A 19,016-nucleotide genomic window follows, 5' to 3' on the forward strand; every position below is an offset into this window, starting at 1 on the left:
CGAAGTTAAAGTCATGAGTTTCCAGAAAAAATTATAAATAATACAATAGTTATGCAATGAAGTAAAGTACAGATACTCAAAAAGTGTACTTAAGTACAGTACTCAAGTAAATGTAGTCCGTTACTGTCCACCTCTGGTCACAAGGTTAGGTTAGGGTCTCTGTAAACCCTAAAATACACACGTTTACATAAGTTTAAACAGAAGACAATAATAAGCTCCACATTCCTGCTTTTGCCACAAACACCCCAGATAGCACACGTACGTCTGAAAGATGTCTGTTAAAGATCGCTTCATCTGGAAAGGTCCAATAGACATATTGCAGATGAGCAAACACTCTAATGACAAAATTTTGCAGATGTAAATGCAGACGTCAAATAGATGTCTCCGTGATGTACGTGTGCTATCACGGACTGTCGACTGAGCTTAACCTGTATTGAACCCAGGGGCGTAGCCATCATTTCAGAAGTGAGGGGGACAGAATTAAAAGTGGGGGGGACACGTCCCCCGCGTAATCTACGCCCCTGATTGAACCTTATATTTTCGTTGAGATGACAGCAGCCAGTTTTGCACAGTTTAGCAAAACTGGCATTTCCTCCGTGTTGAAAGTTATGAAACATTACATTGTAAATGCCTTTGCATGACTCCGTCACTATAACAGCACCACTTGCCACATTAGTCACATTGACCCGCTGAACATCCGGTCTAAGTCAAGGTTTCCTTCACCCTCGCTGTTTCCATGCGTCATGCTAGCTGGTCTCTGCCAGCTAATGACCACAATCAGCCACCACGAGGTGGAGCCAAACACTCCTTTTTCATTACAACGCCTTCATCATACTTTAACGGTGTGAACGTGAAAATGTACATGTGCCAATGACATTTCTGGCCCCTGCTTTTGCAGATAAATGCTGCGACGAGTGCGTTTATGTCTGCATAGGAAAAAAGGATGTGTCTGATCTGTGTAAACATGGAGGTGCTGCTAGGCAACATCATTCTTATGCCTTAATAAGGCAGTGTTCTCCGTCTGTCCACTCATTCACTGTTTAGTTCTGCATAGAGCCAGGCCACCTGCTTATGCAATCACTGTCAACACACAGCATGCTGGAGGAGCACCGTTTATCTCAACGTTTTCTTTCCTCTGGTTTTCAAACATATAAATACTCCGATACCACTTTTTAAAGTGACAGTGTTTAGATAAAATAATGACACAGTGTTATCTTTTGAGTAAAAACTGACGGTAAGGAAAGATCAGGACAAGCAGTGCCAAATACGTCACTAATACTAAATGTCCCGTTCTGCTCTTTCCACTTTTTTCCCCTGGTCCCTTTAGAAGAGGGTGATGAGGATCGGGTGGGAGGGCTCTCACGGTGACTCTGAAAAACTCAAGTCACTCCAGCATCTGAGCTGAGTTGAGTTGAGTGTATGTGATCCCACAGTTCACCTTTCTACATCAGACCGCAAGACCTTTCCTCTCGGACAGCTGCAGTGAGATCGGTGAGCTTCATCTCTCTGTTTCTTATTTTACAAGAACTTTTTTGTTGTTTTTCTAATGAATTTCCATCCATCTTTCATTGTAGTGATTGTGTGATTACATAACAGCCATTAGACCAGTGTAAGAGCAAATTGTTTTTGAGCGGTTATATAAATTCCGCAGACATCATTATGTGTTATTAGGGTAAAACTGTATTATAGCATCCAGAAACAACATTATCTATTCTGCTAGCTTCAGCCCACACATTAAACCCAACACATACTAACATACAACAGGACTAAAGTGTATCTGGATGCTTGAGGCATCTGCACTCAAATGCTGACAGAGCTTTTCTCAGGACTTAATTCAATTTTCTGAGCCACTTGTGCATTGACTTTTGGTCTACACAGATATCAGAGTAGTTTAAGGCATTAGCTATGAACATGATCCACTAATGTTTGACAACTATGGAGCCCATTAAGGGATATATATGGTGATGGGGGAAAAAATGATATGGGAGAAAGACTTATTTTTCAATGCTTTTGTGAGTGAACACAGAGTTTATTGGGGGAACATCATTCCCAAAACGTATTAATCTATTCCCTCGTTTAGTGGCCAAGTTGTTAAGTTGTTCCCTCACTTTAATCAAGTTACGCTGTCACCACAATTTAACTAAAATGAGGGAGCTGATTAAAAAAATCATGGGAACAAATTAGTACAACGTAGCCATTATTCAACAAGGGAACCAATTAATCAATTGTGGGAATAAATTCTTAAGCCACAATTTATTTATTTATTTTCACGTCATGTATAGAGCTCTGTAATTTTGTGAGCGAATGCAGCAGTTTTGGGGGGAATGCAATAATTGTGAGTTTTAAGAACAAACATAGTTTCATGAACAAATGCAAAACTTTTGTAAGAGAGCACAAAACTAATGATGAAAAGAGGAGTGGGAGGAAAGGAGGAGGAAAGAAGGAGGAAAAATAATAATTAATCAATTGTGGGAATAAATTCTTAAGCCACAATTTATTTATTTATTTTCACGTTATGTATAGAGCTCTGTAGTTTTGTGAGCGAATGCAGCAGTTTTGGGGGGAATGCAATAATTGTGAGTTTTAAGAACAAACATAGTTTCATGAACAAATGCAAAACTTTTGTAAGAGAGCACAAAACTAATGATGAAAAGAGGAGTGGGAGGAAAGGAGGAGGAAAGAAGGAGGAAAAATAAGCAAACAATTTCTTAGGGAACACAAGGGACATTTTGCAGTTTTGTAAGTGAACACAAAAGCATTGAAAGCAAAGTTTTCCTCCCATCTAATATTTTTACATCACCAACAATATATATATTAAAACCTACAAAACACTCTTTTTTGATTAAAAGTTAATGCCTGGATTGATATTTTCTGTCTGCAGTGGTATTAATACATTTTTAAATTATTAAATGAATAGTTCGCATAAAAATAAAAATTATGTCTTCATTTACCATTTACTCATCCTCATGTCATTCCAAACTTTAAAAATTAGGAAACTTCCCCCCATTCAATGGAAATCAAAGGGGTCCAATGTTGTTTGGGATCTTCTTTCCAAAGAAAAAAGAAAGTCATGTTTGGAACGACATGAGAATGATGACAGAATTTTCATCCCTTTAATTGTCTAAATATTTTTGGGGGCCACTGTACTCGCTGCAAAGAACTATGGGAAATATTCTCCACTCATAAAGCATGTTATTCCACAGATGTCTTTTCCTTTGAGTTGTTTACAGAACTATGGGCAGAAGCTGCGAAACACATCCTAAAGCACTGGCTTACGTCAATGCCAACCAGCATGGTTTCTGTATATGTTGAGATGAATATTTGGACGTTGCCTTTCAGATGTCCTTTTCCGCATGAACAGATGCAAACAATCATCATTATGTGTGGCCTGAAGCAGCTTGACATTTAATATGTGAAAAAACAACCACACAAATATTTTTTAAGTGTAATCTGTTTGTTCAGAAGCTGCTCAAACCAATAATTTGGCTGCAGTTAATTAGACTAGCAATTTGTAGCGACAAACAAGCATCTTGAGGTTTCTCAAAATATCTCTGTACCAGTAGCTCTCGCACAAAGCATAGAATCATTTTCCCTCAATTTTCCGTAACGTACTCCCTCATTCCCATACACATGGAGATACACACATCTCGTAACCTGGCTCCATCAACACCTCCTGTTCCTCCTTCTGTCCCAGCTGTCACTAAAGATGGAGGGTGAGAAGGGAACATTAGAGGCAGGTACCAAAGAGCAACCTGATATGACGGGTCCCCTGACAGCCGAACAGCTGGCAGCTATAGAGGATGAAGAGATCCTCAATAATATGGTAAGAGGCAACTAATGGCACTACAGGCGCAGTGGGTTTGTTATCATGTCTTCTTAACCATATTTAGGAAAGTGTTTCACTTCTGTTTATTGCATGTACTAGCTAGATAAGGCTGTGGATTTTGAGGAGAGGAAAATGATCCGCGCTGCCATGAGAGAACTGCTGAAGAGAAAGAGGGGTGAGGACCGGGTCATGTCCCTAATGTCACATATTCAGTACATATGGTCTGCTGAGTCTAATGTGCTTCCTGACATTATTTTAGGTGAATCTCACAAAACTTGTCAGGAATCTGGATTACATTTAAGTCAATATAGTTAATATATTTAGCAAAAAGAAAATGAAGAATATTTTTACAACTATTACATTTTATTGTGACATTATTGTAAGCATAATTCATGCTTTGCTGTCTTTAGTATTTATGCTAATTTTATTAAGTGGGGAAAACGCATCTGGACAGGGCAATGCTCAACACTGTCAATAAGATTTTTTGTATTACATTAATGCTACTTTTGGGTGGAAATCTGATAAATTGGCATGAAAATAATTTCATAAAGAATCCCCCCCTTCCTGTAATAAATCTGGACATTTCATTTTTGGGTTTATCTGTAATTCTCACTATTCCCAGAGTTAATTCTCAATCAAGTTTCATTATCTTTATCTCATTATCATATTCATCATTATTAGTATTATCATACTGTTAAAACTTTAATACAATGAATTTGAAATCAAGTTAAAGTTAAAGACAGTACAACAAATACTACCATCATTTAAAAAATACTTTACAATTTCAATAATTTATAATCATATAGAAAATAATAAATTAGGGGATTTTTGCATTACAGTAAGAATAAGAATGAGAGTTTTTGTATCATTTAAAAAATGAACAGGTAGTGTCTTCAATTGGCACAAAAATAATGCAACAAAGCAAAAGATCAAAGAAATAAAATAATGCAATTAAAAAGGTTATAATTGTCTTAATATAATTTCTTATTTAAATAATAATAAATATAATTTACAATTTTACATGTGAAATAATATTAAAAAAAATTGAGGTCAGTAAGATTTTTTTTTTTTTTATGCTCTTATGCTCACCAATGCTGCATTTATGTGATGAAAATACAGTAAAAACCACTAATATTGTGACATTTAAATATATATATATATATATAAAAAATTTTTTTTAATGTAATTTATTCCTGTGATCAAAGCTAGATTTTCAGCATCATTACTCCAGTCTTCAGTGTCACATGATCCTTCAGAAATCATTCTAATATACTAAGTTACTGCTCAAGAAACATTTCTTATCATTATCAGTGTTGAAAACAGTTGAGCTGCTTCATATTTTTGTAGAAACAAGACATTTTTTTCACTTTTGATCAATTTAATCATTGCTGAATAAAAGTATTCATTTAAAAAAATAATAAAATACTGACCTCTATAACATTTGAACAGTAGTGTGTGAAAATAAGCCAGACATGTTCTTGACAGGTTTCATGAGATTCTGCCTTTAAGACTCCTTACTATTACACAAACAACCAAAGGAAGTAAACTTAGTAAAACAAACTTCTGCTGTTATTTGTTAACTTTCCTATTCAGAAAACTATTATTTAGTTTGTTTTTGTTTTCCTCTGTTTCTGTCAGAGCGGCGTGATAGAGAGCGGGCGGCCCGAATGGAGAACCTGCGTCAGCAGGGTGGTGGAGGAAAGACAGCTGCTGGACTGAATAAGGACCAGAAACCCGCTAATGGCCCGAGCGGCGCTCAGTACAATGCACACAGTGAGTGACCATCACTCATGAGGCTCTGAACACTATGTACTTTTACTGCACTTCTATCTGCAAGGCTTTGATAACCTTTCCCTTCTTACTTCACTTCGGTACAGGGACGGCTCAGGCAAAATCATTTTCTCCACCAACCTCTACTTCCTCTCCAAAAACTGTGGGCAGGTGAGTCATTCCTAGAGTCCTGACAGGATGACAGCGTTGGGTGTATCCCTTTGACTGATTGTGCTGTTTTCCTCCTAAAGTCCGGCTCAGTCCCATGTGGCCAGGGTTAAAGTGCCGGGCAGCTCGGCGGTCGGGGGCCCAAATACCAAAGATGTCAAACAGATGCTGCTGGACTGGTGCCGGGTCAAGACTGAACCATATGAGGTGGGCCTGAAGAGACAAAATAAGATCAAATCAAACGGTTTCTGTTTTGCTACATGTCTGCTAGTCTCCCTGTGTGAATGGAAATGTCCAGGTCACATTTCATAACAAAATCCAAAAATTATGACAAATAAGCACATTTCCCATAACTGTAATGCATCCTTTTTAACATTTAATTTTTGTAAATGCTCAATTTTGATTCCCTTTATTACAACCAAAAACGGTATTGTTTTAATTTTATTTTATTTTAATGTAAATCAGCATAAATTTATAAAATACTTTGCATAATGTATAAATACTTTTTTTATTTTCATTATAATAATGTAAATTAGGTGTGTGGTGGTGGGTGTCTTTTTATCATTTAAGCAATGCAAAAAACCTAATGGTCCTAAAAATGGGCTTTTTTATTTATTTTATTTTTTTTATTCTTCACAGCTTTGTTGGGATTTTCCCTCTTATACTTGTTTCTATGTTTAGGGCGTGAACATCCATAATTTCTCCTCTAGCTGGGCAGACGGTCTGGCGTTTTGTGCCCTGGTGCACAGGTTCTTCTCAGAGAGCTTTGAATATTGCACTCTCGACCCTTATGATCGCAGGGCCAACTTTGAGAAGGCATTCAAGACTGCAGAGTAAGACTTCACACTATTTACTGCATCCACCTTTGTGTCATAAAGAAATGTTTGGGACATACTTCCCCCCCAAAAAGAAAGAAATAAAATAAAAAAATTAAATTAAATTATCATATAAAATAATATTATAATACAAAAGAAATATTACAATAATTATATATTTTATTCTAATTTCATATTATAATAGTAATATATTTAATTGTTCAATATATTAATATTTAATGTAATTAATTTTATTTATAATTGATTTTCAATTATAATTAAATTATAATGTATTTAAATAAGTGTGTTTAATCTTTTTTAATTGTTTTATAAATTTTTCAAATGAACTTAATTTAAATTATTAATCTTTTTTTTTAAATCCAGGCACATTTTATAATTAAATCTGCATAAATAATTTAATAAAGACATCACTATTTTCTAACACTATTGTAATGAGAAATGTGTTGTAAGCAGAGGAAATGTGCTTAAAAAAACCCCATAATGGTCCTAAAAATAGGCTTAATTTTCTTTATGCGTGTAGGACACTAGCTGACTGTCCTCGCCTGCTGGACGTTGATGACTTGATGCGGATGCGAGAGCCGGACTGGAAGTGTGTGTACACGTATATCCAGGAGTTTTACCGCTGCCTAGTAGAGAAAGGCCTCGTCAAGACTAAAAAGAAGATGCCATAGAAACTTTCACATTTTGAGCATTTTCACTGTAAATGACCAAAGAACTACAAAAGGCACACAACATAGCGCACATGTGACCTGAAGCTTCTACCAAAGATCAGTCTATTATGTACTCATGCTCTTCTCTGTTTCATACACGCATGCAGCGGATGAGGTTTATAACCTGTGTGTTTTGTGCTCGGGTACAGCTGGGGCTCTGAAACAGTGCATTCCTGTGAGATTACACATGCCTTAATCTCAGTCTATGCTTAGAGATTGTGTGAAAGTGTGTGTGCGTACATGCGGATGGCTTTTTATGGTACTGCTACTCCCTGTTTTGAATGCGCTCCAGCACTGAGACATCAGGCTTATAAGGGCATGAGATCTAATGCGGAATTATACTTAACCCAGATTTATCATTTGTTTAAAAATATAGACGAGGGCACTTTCACTATTAAATAAGAGTTCAGAAAGAAAAACAAAGCCTTGAAAATGCCTCAGTCGTCTCCTACAGAATAGAAATGTCACCTGCTTTTGCTTGTATACAGGGTGAAATATGACAGCTTGAATAGTTTTCGGTTTCTCTCATTTTGTTCAGGATCTGAAGTCCATCATACTAAGCGTTTGCTTGGTACTACAAAAATGACCCTAGAACTGCACTAAGAGAGATTAGGTCCAATCAAACCTCTCACTCAGGGATAGACGGGCCCTTGAGGCCTGTAAGACGCCTGTAAGTCTCGTTTCAGAAGACCGATGGTAATTTTCAAGTGCTTTTAAATGTTCTCGACACTTTATTTGCTGCATGGCTAATGACTTAAGTGCACTTTAGATGTGCATTTTAAACACAGATATTGACACTTCTATTGTAGCTAATAACATATGATAAAAATGATATATTACAAATTATGTAAGTATTATTATCTAGTGCTTTAAGTCATACAAGTACAATTTCTGTAAATCTGTATCTGGTTTGATTAAATTATGGGTGTTATTTTCCTCCCACAATGCCTCACCAAGTGTTTGCCAAGTATTATTAAATGTGATAATCTTCTCTGAGCATTTTTTCTATTTACTGAAACACACACACACACATAATTTATTACTGGACTTTAGTGACAAACCAAATAATATCACAAAATTAATCAAATCAACTGCTAATACTTCACTGATGGTGGTGCTGTTATTTTCCTAATTAAATGACGTCACTTCCTGAAGGATTATGTAATTGGATTTTGTTAAAGGAATATTACTGGAATATGTTCTGTTCAAAAAAAATATCTGCAATATTTCTTAATAAACTGTCCGTTTTTCAAGTTAGAAATAAGTGCAGCAACTGCCGACACGACATAAATGGCAATAGCAATTCAAATAAAAGTCATGAATTGACTTTAAATCAATTTCTAAGTTCAAATAATAGTACTGTTTTGATAAAGGAAAACTAACTAGCCTAATATGATTTAATAAATGATAAAAAATTAAGAAATACCTGCAATATTTCTTAATAAATCCATTTCTATGTTTAATTATTGACATGGTAAAAAATGAAAAAAACTATAGCCTAATATAATTCCCATGTTGTATAAATTATATTGAGGAGTCAGTAAAATAAAACTATAAACTGACTGCCAATTAATACAATATTTCCAGGATAATGCTCTGTTCGAAACATGTCAAAAAACGGAGAAAAAAAATTTAAGAAACACCTGCAGTATTTCCTAATATATTTTCAGTTTTAAAAAATTACCCAGTCGCATGACAAAAATGAATCATGAAAAAAAAAATCATGAAATTACTTAAAATCCATTTCTATGCCCAAATAATAGGGTTGTTAAAAGTAAACTAGCCTAATATGATTTCCATTTTTAATAAATGTATCCAATAGGTCTAGATGATGATAGTAGGCCTACAGATATGTAACTGGAATGATTAGACCTTCAGCATCAGCATCATTATTGATTGGATTGTGAGAATAGTTCTCGTGAGTTGTGGATATATGCTGTCCTGCTCCACGTGTAACGCATCCCGCTCACGCTGATGCGGCTGATCTTCCGGCGCCTTGCGTCATCTTTAGTCAAACAGAGTCGTTACTAGTCAAGTGTCTGTTGAGGATGTTTCACTCACAGTCTTCGCTGCCTTTCCTCGTGTCCTCTTGGGACTGACGTATCCATTCTCCATCACTCATTATCACACCGGTGGAAGTGTGTGTCCTGTAGAGACGCTCACATCACACACACACACTTGCGCCGGTGCAGAGAAACAGGACAGGTAAGAATTCTTTCGATAACAACTTAATTGTGCTTTTAAAACGAAACGTGGGTCGACGACTCAGTCAAATATGACTGGAGATAGTCTCTTACCGTGACGCTCATCTGTTTGAAGCGCGAGACATCCTTCACCTCGAGACACTGCAGCGTATAAACAAGTGTCGTCAGACAAACAACTTTAAAACAGACCTAGCTTGTCTGTCAAAGAGACTCGCGTTCATTTATCGCCATTTCCATAACGTAGATGTCCATTCCATCAGCTTGTGAAACGGTGAATTATCTGCGAACTCTTAATTGACCAGCGAGGACAGATGACCTTGTTCATGATAGGCGCGTGGCTGCTGGTGGAAATGACGATTATTATATAGGCTACTCGAGATTTTATTTGGTGTCCAGCGGGCTCTGTGAGATATTCACATATTATTTTTCTTGCGACACGACTAGCCTACTCGCTGATTCGTGAGACAAAACCAAATGGATTGGAAAGTTTATCAATTATGAGTATATGTAGCCTAATAATATTTTGTATTAATGTGTTCAGAATCATTGACTTCTTTGAGTGAAATCTCCTGCTTATTCAGTTTTCTCACAATATATGTGTAATCATTCCGTATCAGTCAAAATCATCTGATTCAAAAATAATAGGCTATGTCCAATATTTATTAGTATTAATAATGACAAATCCAGCATTCACTAAAATGACTGAATGGAAAGTAAGGATGGTTTCAAACTAAATCGTCTCTACCATCAGACAAACATTTTTAATGTCTTGAGAAACTAATTTTGCATATACTGCAGAAATGTTGTTTTCTTTCTATTACTAGTGATTAATAGGATGTAAAACTCAAACAATTGGGGGAAAAGTTGAAATATCACGATTGTGAGAATGAAAATATAAGCACAATTAGTTAAAATTATATATAAATAGAAAGATATTTATAGATTAACCCCTCCAGAACCTGTGACCTTGTTTAACTCATGTGAAATATGGCAGGTGTAATTTTTTTTTGTAGGCATTAGTCTTTTTAATGACCTTTTGTGACAACATGCCCCAATAACATGTTACATAAAACAATGAAGCACAAAGTACTTCATTAAACAGCAGAAGTGTAAAAGGTAACATAAATACCATCAACAAATAAATAGTTACATTTTGTGAATATATTTTTTCACTTGGCTCCGTTCATTGTTATAATTTGTCATCATTATACATTTTTAAATTTGATACATTTTTAATGATGACCTGTTTTCATTATGCCACCCTACTACAGTGCACTAAATACTGTGTGAGCAGATGAGCTCTTATACCTCACTGCATTGAACTGCATGGGAAAAATGTTTTCCATTTTATCTTTTCATTGATTAACTTTACTAAACATTACTTTTTATATATAACACTTAATTACTGTAATGTACATTAATGTGCATTCAAATAATTGCCATGAAAATAAATATCAAACATTGATTATATTTTCATATACATTCATATGTGACATCGGTGTTGCACATCGTGTTAAAAACATTAGAATTATGATTTGCATAAAATATATATCAGCCATAAACAAAACAGTTCCTCAGTTTTGTCAGTTTGTGATTTTGATCTGAATTGTTGCATCTTCCATGTAGCATGTGTATAGGCTATATGCATGTTTAGACTGGCCATGTTTGCTAAACTCTGTTAGGAATGTTTATAGCATTTTCTAAGATATAACTCATGTACTTGAGAAAGCATTCTGTCATCTCACCAAAGATCTGTCCCAAGACACCAATTTGTAAAAGCTCTGAGCTATTATTCTGCAACGGATGGTGAAAGAGGCATCATTGCTAATGCTATGTGATGGCCATTATCCCTAGCACTTTCTTTAAAGATTGCCCTATCGATCAGAGTCCTGCTTATTAAAGGAAATATTCCGGAATGTTAAAAGGAAAGAATGTTTGGAAGGGAGGTGTTGGGACTGAAAGTTGTTGCCAAGCAACAGGAAAGTAGATCAGGACAGAGGGGAGGGTATATAGTTGTCATTTGAAGAAAAGGATTGATCTTAGCTGATTGTAGTTCACTGATGTCAGCAGTGACGTCTCAGGAAAGGAAGAAAGCAAGAGGGGACAGGTACATAGCGGGGACATTCAGCCCTGGCTACTGTCCAAAGCTCTTCACACACTCAGCCGTCTCTGTCTTTGACCGTGGGAGAAGGCAGAGGAGTGTGAAGGACACACAAACCCAGCTCTCTCATCTTACTCTGCATTCACAGCATCTATTTTCTGGTTTAGTCACCCTTTCCATTTTGTCCTTCATGCTTTTGCCACCATTTATCAAAGGAATGTTCTGGGTTCAATATAAGTTAAGCTCAATGAACAGCATTTACGGTTTAGGTCAACAATATGATGCTCTTTTTTATGTACTAATTTAATCAACAATGCATTAAAAATGCATAAAATTAAGATGATACAACTCCTGATAATGATTTTTAAGAAGTCTCTTTAAAAGAATGAAATTTGTTAAATGAATGTTGTTTGATATATAACTTTATTATTATTTCTTAAGGGGAAAAAATAAAGCTTCACTACGTACTAATATTTGAAAAACCAAAGTACCCACATAAAACAGGAAATAATATCATAGAGAGGGCCCCTGGAGAACCTCATGTCTGTGTGAAGGTCAATAAGTCTTATAAAATGTCAGATAATTTACATTTTTACAAAGCATGTTAGTTCAGAATTTCATTGAGCGACTCAAAAACATAAGAATAATTATAAATTAGTAAATCATGGTATTTATGAAAGAAAACTTTTACTGTGATATATTTAAAATAAACCTTTTTATTTAATTTTTTTAATAATACTTAATGACATTTATTCAAGATGTAAAGAAAATATGTTAATACTTTTTACTTGATGGTTATACCACATTACATTTTACAGTCATTGCATTTAAAATTTTCTTGAAAAAGATAAAACTTCTTCAAAACTTGGCACGTTTTTTAAAATGAATTAAAAATATATATGGTTTTTTTTCTTTATTGTGGACACTGTTTGTCTTTGACCAATTTAATGTTGACTACCAGCAAAAAACTTGCATTAAACCTGGAACATTCCTTGAACACCTCCATGGCTGTCTGTATTGTCTTCACAGGTAAATGGATCCAATGCAGCCCGTTCAGAGCTGCCCAATGCCCGAAGAACATACTGGAGTTCTAGGACTCCACAAACCACCAGTCCCAGCCCTGCTTGGAAACCCTTGCAAAATGCCTGCATCCTCACACTGCCAGACGGTCATGAATGGAAACCCACCAGTGTTGGGACAGACCCCGGCACTGCAGACAAACCCAGCCGTTCAGGAGAGAACCAGACCAGACTCCACTGCACAATCCACAAAATGCATCAGCATCAGTCGACCCAGGCCTACGGCACTGGGCACCAAGACATCAATCAAAGTCTCCAGACCCACTGAGCCTCCATTGCAGGTTAAAGCTATGGGAATGCCCAACTTCCTGTCGCACTCCCCAACCGAGTCACCATTGTCTTATTGCAGCCCTCAAAACACACTGAGCCCCACTTCTCAACTTGGTTTCAACCCCCCAACACTTCCAAGCCCTCCATCACAGCCTGTCCATGCTAACACACACAATAACCTAATCGCCAGACCAATCCTCAACCCAAACCCCAGCCCCCCGTCTAGCCCCGTTCCTCAACCGATTCCAAGTCCTGAAGCACATGTGCCAAACACAGGAGACGCTACTGAGAAGAAGTTGAACAAGACCATCAGCAAAGAGGGGGATTTCAGGTGAGACTTGTTATATGCCTTGTCAATAACTGTACAACAGTTAGGTTGGGTACCTTGAATCTGGTTGAGAATTTATCCAAAAATGCTAATGTCAAGGTGCAACAGCACTGAGATTTTTCACTGTTTGTTTGTGCGTTGGTGAGAATTTTATTTAGTTGATCTTTCTGTAGGTTGCATTGTTATGCCAGTAGGTGGCGACAATGACTGTCTTCATGACTGAGTCATTGAGTCATTCATTCCATTGATTCATACAAAACACTGATTTTTCATTCAAGAACAAAACAAGTTATTGTCTTTAGCCCTGTCCCAGATGGAACCCTAAGACCTTTTGGTGACATCAAGGCCGCATGGTGGCCTCAAAGGGGCACTTGTGAACACCCTTTTGAAACCTAAAATTACATATGGGATCTTCTGAACTTAATGGACAAGTGTATGCCATGGCCATTGTAATTCCAGAAATCAGCTAAAATGCTAACTCATTCATTAACGAAAGAAGTGGCTGCCTTTGAGCAAATTATTGAATTATACACGCAACCAATTTGCTTTAAAACACTGATCATTCACCAACAAAATGAGTGAGTCATTGAATTATTCACACAACCAAATCGCTCTAAAACACTGATCATTCACCAACAAAATGAGTGAGTCATTGAATTATTCACACAACCAAATCGCTCTAAAACACTGATCATTCACCAACAAAATGAGTGAGTCAATGAATTATTCATTCAACTGATTTATTAAAAATTATTTCTCATTCATTCATTCACTCTAGCAAGTGTGGTGTTGTTTTAAAATTTCTCAGTCCCAATGATATAATATGATTTGACTGCAGTCACTCAGTCATTGGGTTTCTGCTGGGTTTGCTTATAACCACTGGCCTGAGGGGAGAGAATCTGTCGGTTTAAGGCAGCATCCCATTAGCTGACTCAACATCTCAAATCTTATATGTGATTTTGCATTTGCTGACTAAAAACTCTGATTCGGAACAGGACAATCAGGTCTTCAGCACTTGGAGAAGCTTATTGGTCACTGCCATAGCCATGAAAGCCTCAGATTTTAAACCTGCCAGATGTGGTCTGAGGGTTTCTGGGGTTATTAACTCATCATGGAGTTAAGTTAGCACAAGCTGAGAAATCAGCTAGTGGTATGCAGGCATAATAAACCTAAAGCATGCATACCAGCCGAGCTGAGATTTTCTCATCCCTTAAATAAGCATAATATCTCTCTGAGCCTGGTGACAGAATGGAGACGGGAGCGTTGAGCTGGCAGCATTCCTAGACACACGAATGTGCTCCTGGATCCTTTAGCCTGTCATCTTTGACAACATAGACAGAACCCTTATAATGTGTAATGCGGTTTACTCATCGTGCATGTGCTCTAATTAGTTAAAAGCTTCAGCATGTTTTGGAAGCTATTAAATACAGCAGGTGACATTTATCCCAGGCTTTTTGATTTGAGCAATTTTGATGACTCCTATTACCATGACGTAATGCAAAGGAGAATATGACCATGGATTTAAAACTACAGCCCTGATCCAAAACCTAGTGTAGCACCACATATATCCACCATAAATAAGAGTAACTGTGAGAGAAATGCCAATCATAATAGCTGCCTATGTAGGGAATATATAACAAATGTTTCATGCAATCTATTTAAAACATTTACATGAAATGCACATTATGCTTTATTCCTTTTAGAGTGCATATTGTCACATGGAATGTAGGCTCTGGTATACCACCTGATGACATCACTTCCTTGTTTGGACCTGGTGTTGAAAATGGGAGCACTGACATGGTGGTTGTCGGGTAAGAATGTGTAGCATTGTTCAGTTTTATACCTTCCATTATTGTTGCTGAATTAATTAATCTTCCACTACATTCTCTGTGTGCTCTGTCTGCGTTTTCTCATTTCCATGTCCTTTTTGCCGTCTCCTGTTTGTCCTTGTTTTATTGGTATTATTTGTCGTCTCTATCTTTCTTTTTTTTCCTGCTTCTGTTCTTTTATCTCTTTTTAGACTGCAGGAAGTAAACTCTATGATTAACAAGCGGCTCAAAGATGCTCTCTTCATAGACCAATGGAGTGAGCTCTGCATGGACACACTCAGTCGTTTTGGATACGTGTTGGTCAGTATGAAATCAAACGCATATCAGGCTTAAAGGGAAAGTTGACCAAAGAAAAATGCTCATCATTTACACCCCCTCATGATGTTCTAAACACACAAGAAGATATTAACGGTCACCAAAACTGTTTGGTTACAAAAATAATTTTAAAAAAAAAATCTGCATTGCACAGAAGAAATCAATCATATTGCTATGTGGTCATTAAAATGTTCTGATAGGTTCTTAGCTTGCTGCTGTGCAGTTGCTGGGGTGCTTTGTATGGTTGTGAGGGTGTTGCTAGGAGGTTTCTGACCAGCAAAGAAACAGATGAGACTGAACCATGACAAGCTATTGGAGATGCAACACAAATAAACACCCCCGCTGACAAGCCCTTGTGTCAAGCAGTTAAGAGATACATGCAACTCTAATTAACAAAAAAAAATAGCTTAGAACTTCTGGAGAGAAATAGCGCCGACACCGGATGATACTTTCTAGCACACATTAGGGGTTTGCGTCTCCATAACTGAGGCCGATGCAATACACATCTCGATGCATATAGCCAATGATATGATGCATTAAATATACATATGAAGCAGCTACCGATGCGATTCACCCCATTTACGATGCAGTGCGATCCAATTTCTATTCGATTCAACACTGTGCGATTCAATGCAATATGATGCGATGAAAAAAATTATGCTATGTAATTCAATATGGTACAGATAGTTCACTTTTATTTTTTTTGGTTCAGACAGACAGCAAATCATAAATTAACTTCAGTGCCTACTGATTTCTAACGTCTCTGTAGTATTTTGATACGTCATGTTCACTTAGCAGCAGTGGTGATGAGAGAACACGCTTGACAAACAGTTTAGAGAGGATAAATCAATCTACATATAAAATATTGGTCACAAATTATTGGTCCCTTTCTAAATAATAAAAGTATAGCGCATCTACTAATAATTATGTATAAAATAAATAGATTTTTACCAATGCAAATATGTTAGAAATGATGCATCAATGTATCCCATGCACACTTTTATAAATCAATGCATCGCATCGTTAACTTTTATGCCGATGCACCGAATTGGGGAATATTACCATCCCTAGGGCACTTGTACTTGTTTAAACTGGAGTTGTGTGTATCTCAGAATAATATTCACCCAAAAATGAAAATTTACTCATGCCTCAGGCCATCTAAGATATGGAGAAATTTAGCATTCCATCACTTGCTCACCAATGGATCCTCTGCAGTGAATGGGTGCCGTCAGGATGAGAGTCCAAACAGCTGATAAAAACATCACAGTGATCTACAACATTCTATCAATTAACAGCAAATCCATTATTAAGATGATTTTAACTTCAAACCATTGCTTTCGGCCAAAATATGAGTCCATTATCTATATTATTGCTTTCTCCAGTGAAAAAGCCATCTCACCTGAATCAGCAGAGAAATATGCGCAGATCAAGCAATATTTATAAGCAAATAAAAAAAAAAGAGGACAACAGGGGACAGACTTTTTCACTTATTATGAATTATGAACTGGAATTTTGGCCAGAAGTGACTGTTTAAAGTTAAAACACCTTAAGGATGGTTTTATTTCTTAGAAGCACACAGCTTTTCACTTAACGACTGGAGTGGTGTGGATTACTTGTGGATTATTGTGTATGTTTTATCAGCTGTTTGGATTCTCATTCTGGCGGCACCCATTCACTGCAGAGGATCCATTGGTGAGCAAATGATGGAATGCTAAATATTTTCAAATCTGTTCAGATGAAGAAACAAACTCATTTATCTACATCTTAGATGGCCTGAGGGTGAGTCAATTTAAATTTTTGGGTGAACTATTCTTTAACAGCCTTACCTACGCGAGTCAACCTGAGCATCTGTTGTTGCATCTCCGGGAGTTGTTTGTTGTTCTGTATCAGTTTCTTTTCTGACTAAAAACACTAAAATATTTTCTGTTAAAAACAGGCGGTGGCAGTGTTGCCACTTTGTGGACAAACTAGAGTACACTCGTAATATGCTGATGACAAAATTTACATCACATGCACTGTATGCAGACCCTACCGTATGCGTAAAAACTGAAGTATACTTTTGGACTTGGTTTGTTTAAATCTGAATAATGATGTATGCTTTACTAAACTGAACTAATGAGGAGTTCAACTTGAAATGTGTTCATTTCTGTCTAGGTGGCATCTCAGAGGATGCAGGGGGTTTTCTTACTGGTGTTTTCCAAATTCTGCCACCTTCCCTTCCTCAGAGGAGTACAAACCCAAAGCACACGCACTGGGTTGGGAGGCTACTGGGTGAGTCAAACGAGCGAAGACCTCTGGGAAAGAGTGTCTACTTTCTAAACGCTTATGTGATCAGTGATTGTTGTGCTGCATTAGTACTTTAATGTCGAACATCAAATATCTGCATAATGTCACGACTCCCACCGTGTGATGTCTTTGATGATTACAGGAAAAGCGGAGTCAAGGGGAGAGCGTGGAAATGAGACTGCGAGCATGTTTTTGTGTATGTGTGTGTGTGTGTGTGTGTGTGACCCTGTGTGTGTTGTTGTCAGCATGGCTCCAGGCTCATTCTGCAGTCTCCTTTGAGTAGGTCACAGTAGGACATGCAGCAGCTCTGTTTCTGATCTGTCTTCCAGTGCACAAACACACACATCAGGTTCATCTCTGTCTGATCTAATGCAGACTGAACACACACACATAGCAGCTCTCAGTTCTCCCCAGTGCGTTAGTTACCCAGAAAGACAGAGCACAACCCGTGGGAACTGCGGCACCAGCGCTGCTAATAAACTGCAGGTCTCTGCACAGCCCATTTCACCCTTGACTGCACAGCACACCTGTCCTTCTCAGCACAGTGTTTAAATGGATAGTTCACTCACAAATGAAAATTTGGTCATTATTCGGTCATTTACTCATGTTGTTCCAACAATAGTTCAGAGTGGCAATGTCGGTCAAGCTCCAAAAAGGACATGCAGGCAGATTCATTCTGGTGACTTGAATATGTTTACCGAAAATATTCGTTTAGCGATTCATTCAGTAACTCTTTTTGCAGGTTAAATTGTTACCCAGTAGGTGGCAACAAGCAAGTTTTATGCACGAGTCATTTAATCATTTATTCAACAAGTAACACAGAATCGTTCTTGAGTGAAATTAGTTTAATTTTCATTTATTAAAATGTAGGCCTACATGTCTAAAAGGCTCCAGAAAATATGTTTGAGCATCATCAGTATTCTTTTGTTTTTATTTTTGTCAGTATTTTTTTTTAAAGTTACAACAAAGCATATCTATAATTTTTCCTCCCTTGTTTAAACTGCGTGACATATCTTTTATCAAGCTGCTATAGAAAAAAGACAACAATAATACCTTATAAATCTGAAGTATTGGGTGTTAAAAAATAAAGTTTTTACATCATTTTAAATGTAAGATTGAACGTACAACATGTCCCGCATCACTCAGTCGGCAGTGTAATAGCTAATAATATTAATTAATATTTTGAATTAGCTTTTTTCAGTTTTCATTTTAGTTTAAGTCTTAGTAATTTTGTTGTGTTTTTGTCTTTTTTTTGTGTATATATATATATATATATATATATATATATATATAT

The 19,016-nt window shown here is 36.8% G+C and overlaps 2 protein-coding genes across 3 annotated transcripts in view; both read left to right on the top strand.

Annotated features, from left to right (window-relative positions):
* The first annotated feature begins 1,268 nt into the window (after nt 1–1,268).
* Nucleotides 1,269–8,230, top strand: LOC107744109 (smoothelin-like protein 1). Of its 2 annotated transcripts, XM_016557605.1 has the most exons (8): nt 1,269–1,491; nt 3,695–3,823; nt 3,926–4,001; nt 5,465–5,599; nt 5,704–5,767; nt 5,848–5,971; nt 6,446–6,597; nt 7,121–8,230. In XM_016557605.1, the coding sequence occupies exons 2-8, from the start codon at nt 3,707–3,709 to the stop codon at nt 7,269–7,271; spliced, it is 819 nt and encodes a 272-aa protein (XP_016413091.1). In that variant the 5' UTR covers nt 1,269–1,491; nt 3,695–3,706; the 3' UTR covers nt 7,272–8,230. The 2 variants fall into 2 exon arrangements, with proteins under 2 accessions (XP_016413091.1, XP_016413092.1); XM_016557606.1 differs by lacking the exon at nt 1,269–1,491 and having other exon boundaries at nt 3,784–3,823; nt 3,930–4,001.
* Nucleotides 8,231–9,376: 1,146 nt separating this feature from the next.
* Nucleotides 9,377–19,016, top strand: part of LOC107744151 (inositol polyphosphate 5-phosphatase K-like) — a 17,013-nt gene continuing 7,373 nt past the window's right edge. The window contains exons 1-5 of the mRNA XM_016557659.1: nt 9,377–9,515; nt 12,645–13,295; nt 14,996–15,103; nt 15,313–15,421; nt 17,591–17,707. Coding sequence (XP_016413145.1) covers nt 12,649–13,295; nt 14,996–15,103; nt 15,313–15,421; nt 17,591–17,707 — 981 coding nt within the window. The 5' untranslated portion in view covers nt 9,377–9,515; nt 12,645–12,648. The remainder of the gene's footprint in view (nt 9,516–12,644; nt 13,296–14,995; nt 15,104–15,312; nt 15,422–17,590; nt 17,708–19,016) is intronic.

Source organism: Sinocyclocheilus rhinocerous, unplaced genomic scaffold (genome assembly GCF_001515625.1).
Source record: "Sinocyclocheilus rhinocerous isolate Xijiao unplaced genomic scaffold, SAMN03320098_v1.1 scaffold287, whole genome shotgun sequence".
In the NCBI taxonomy this organism is placed as follows: domain Eukaryota; kingdom Metazoa; phylum Chordata; class Actinopteri; order Cypriniformes; family Cyprinidae; genus Sinocyclocheilus; species Sinocyclocheilus rhinocerous.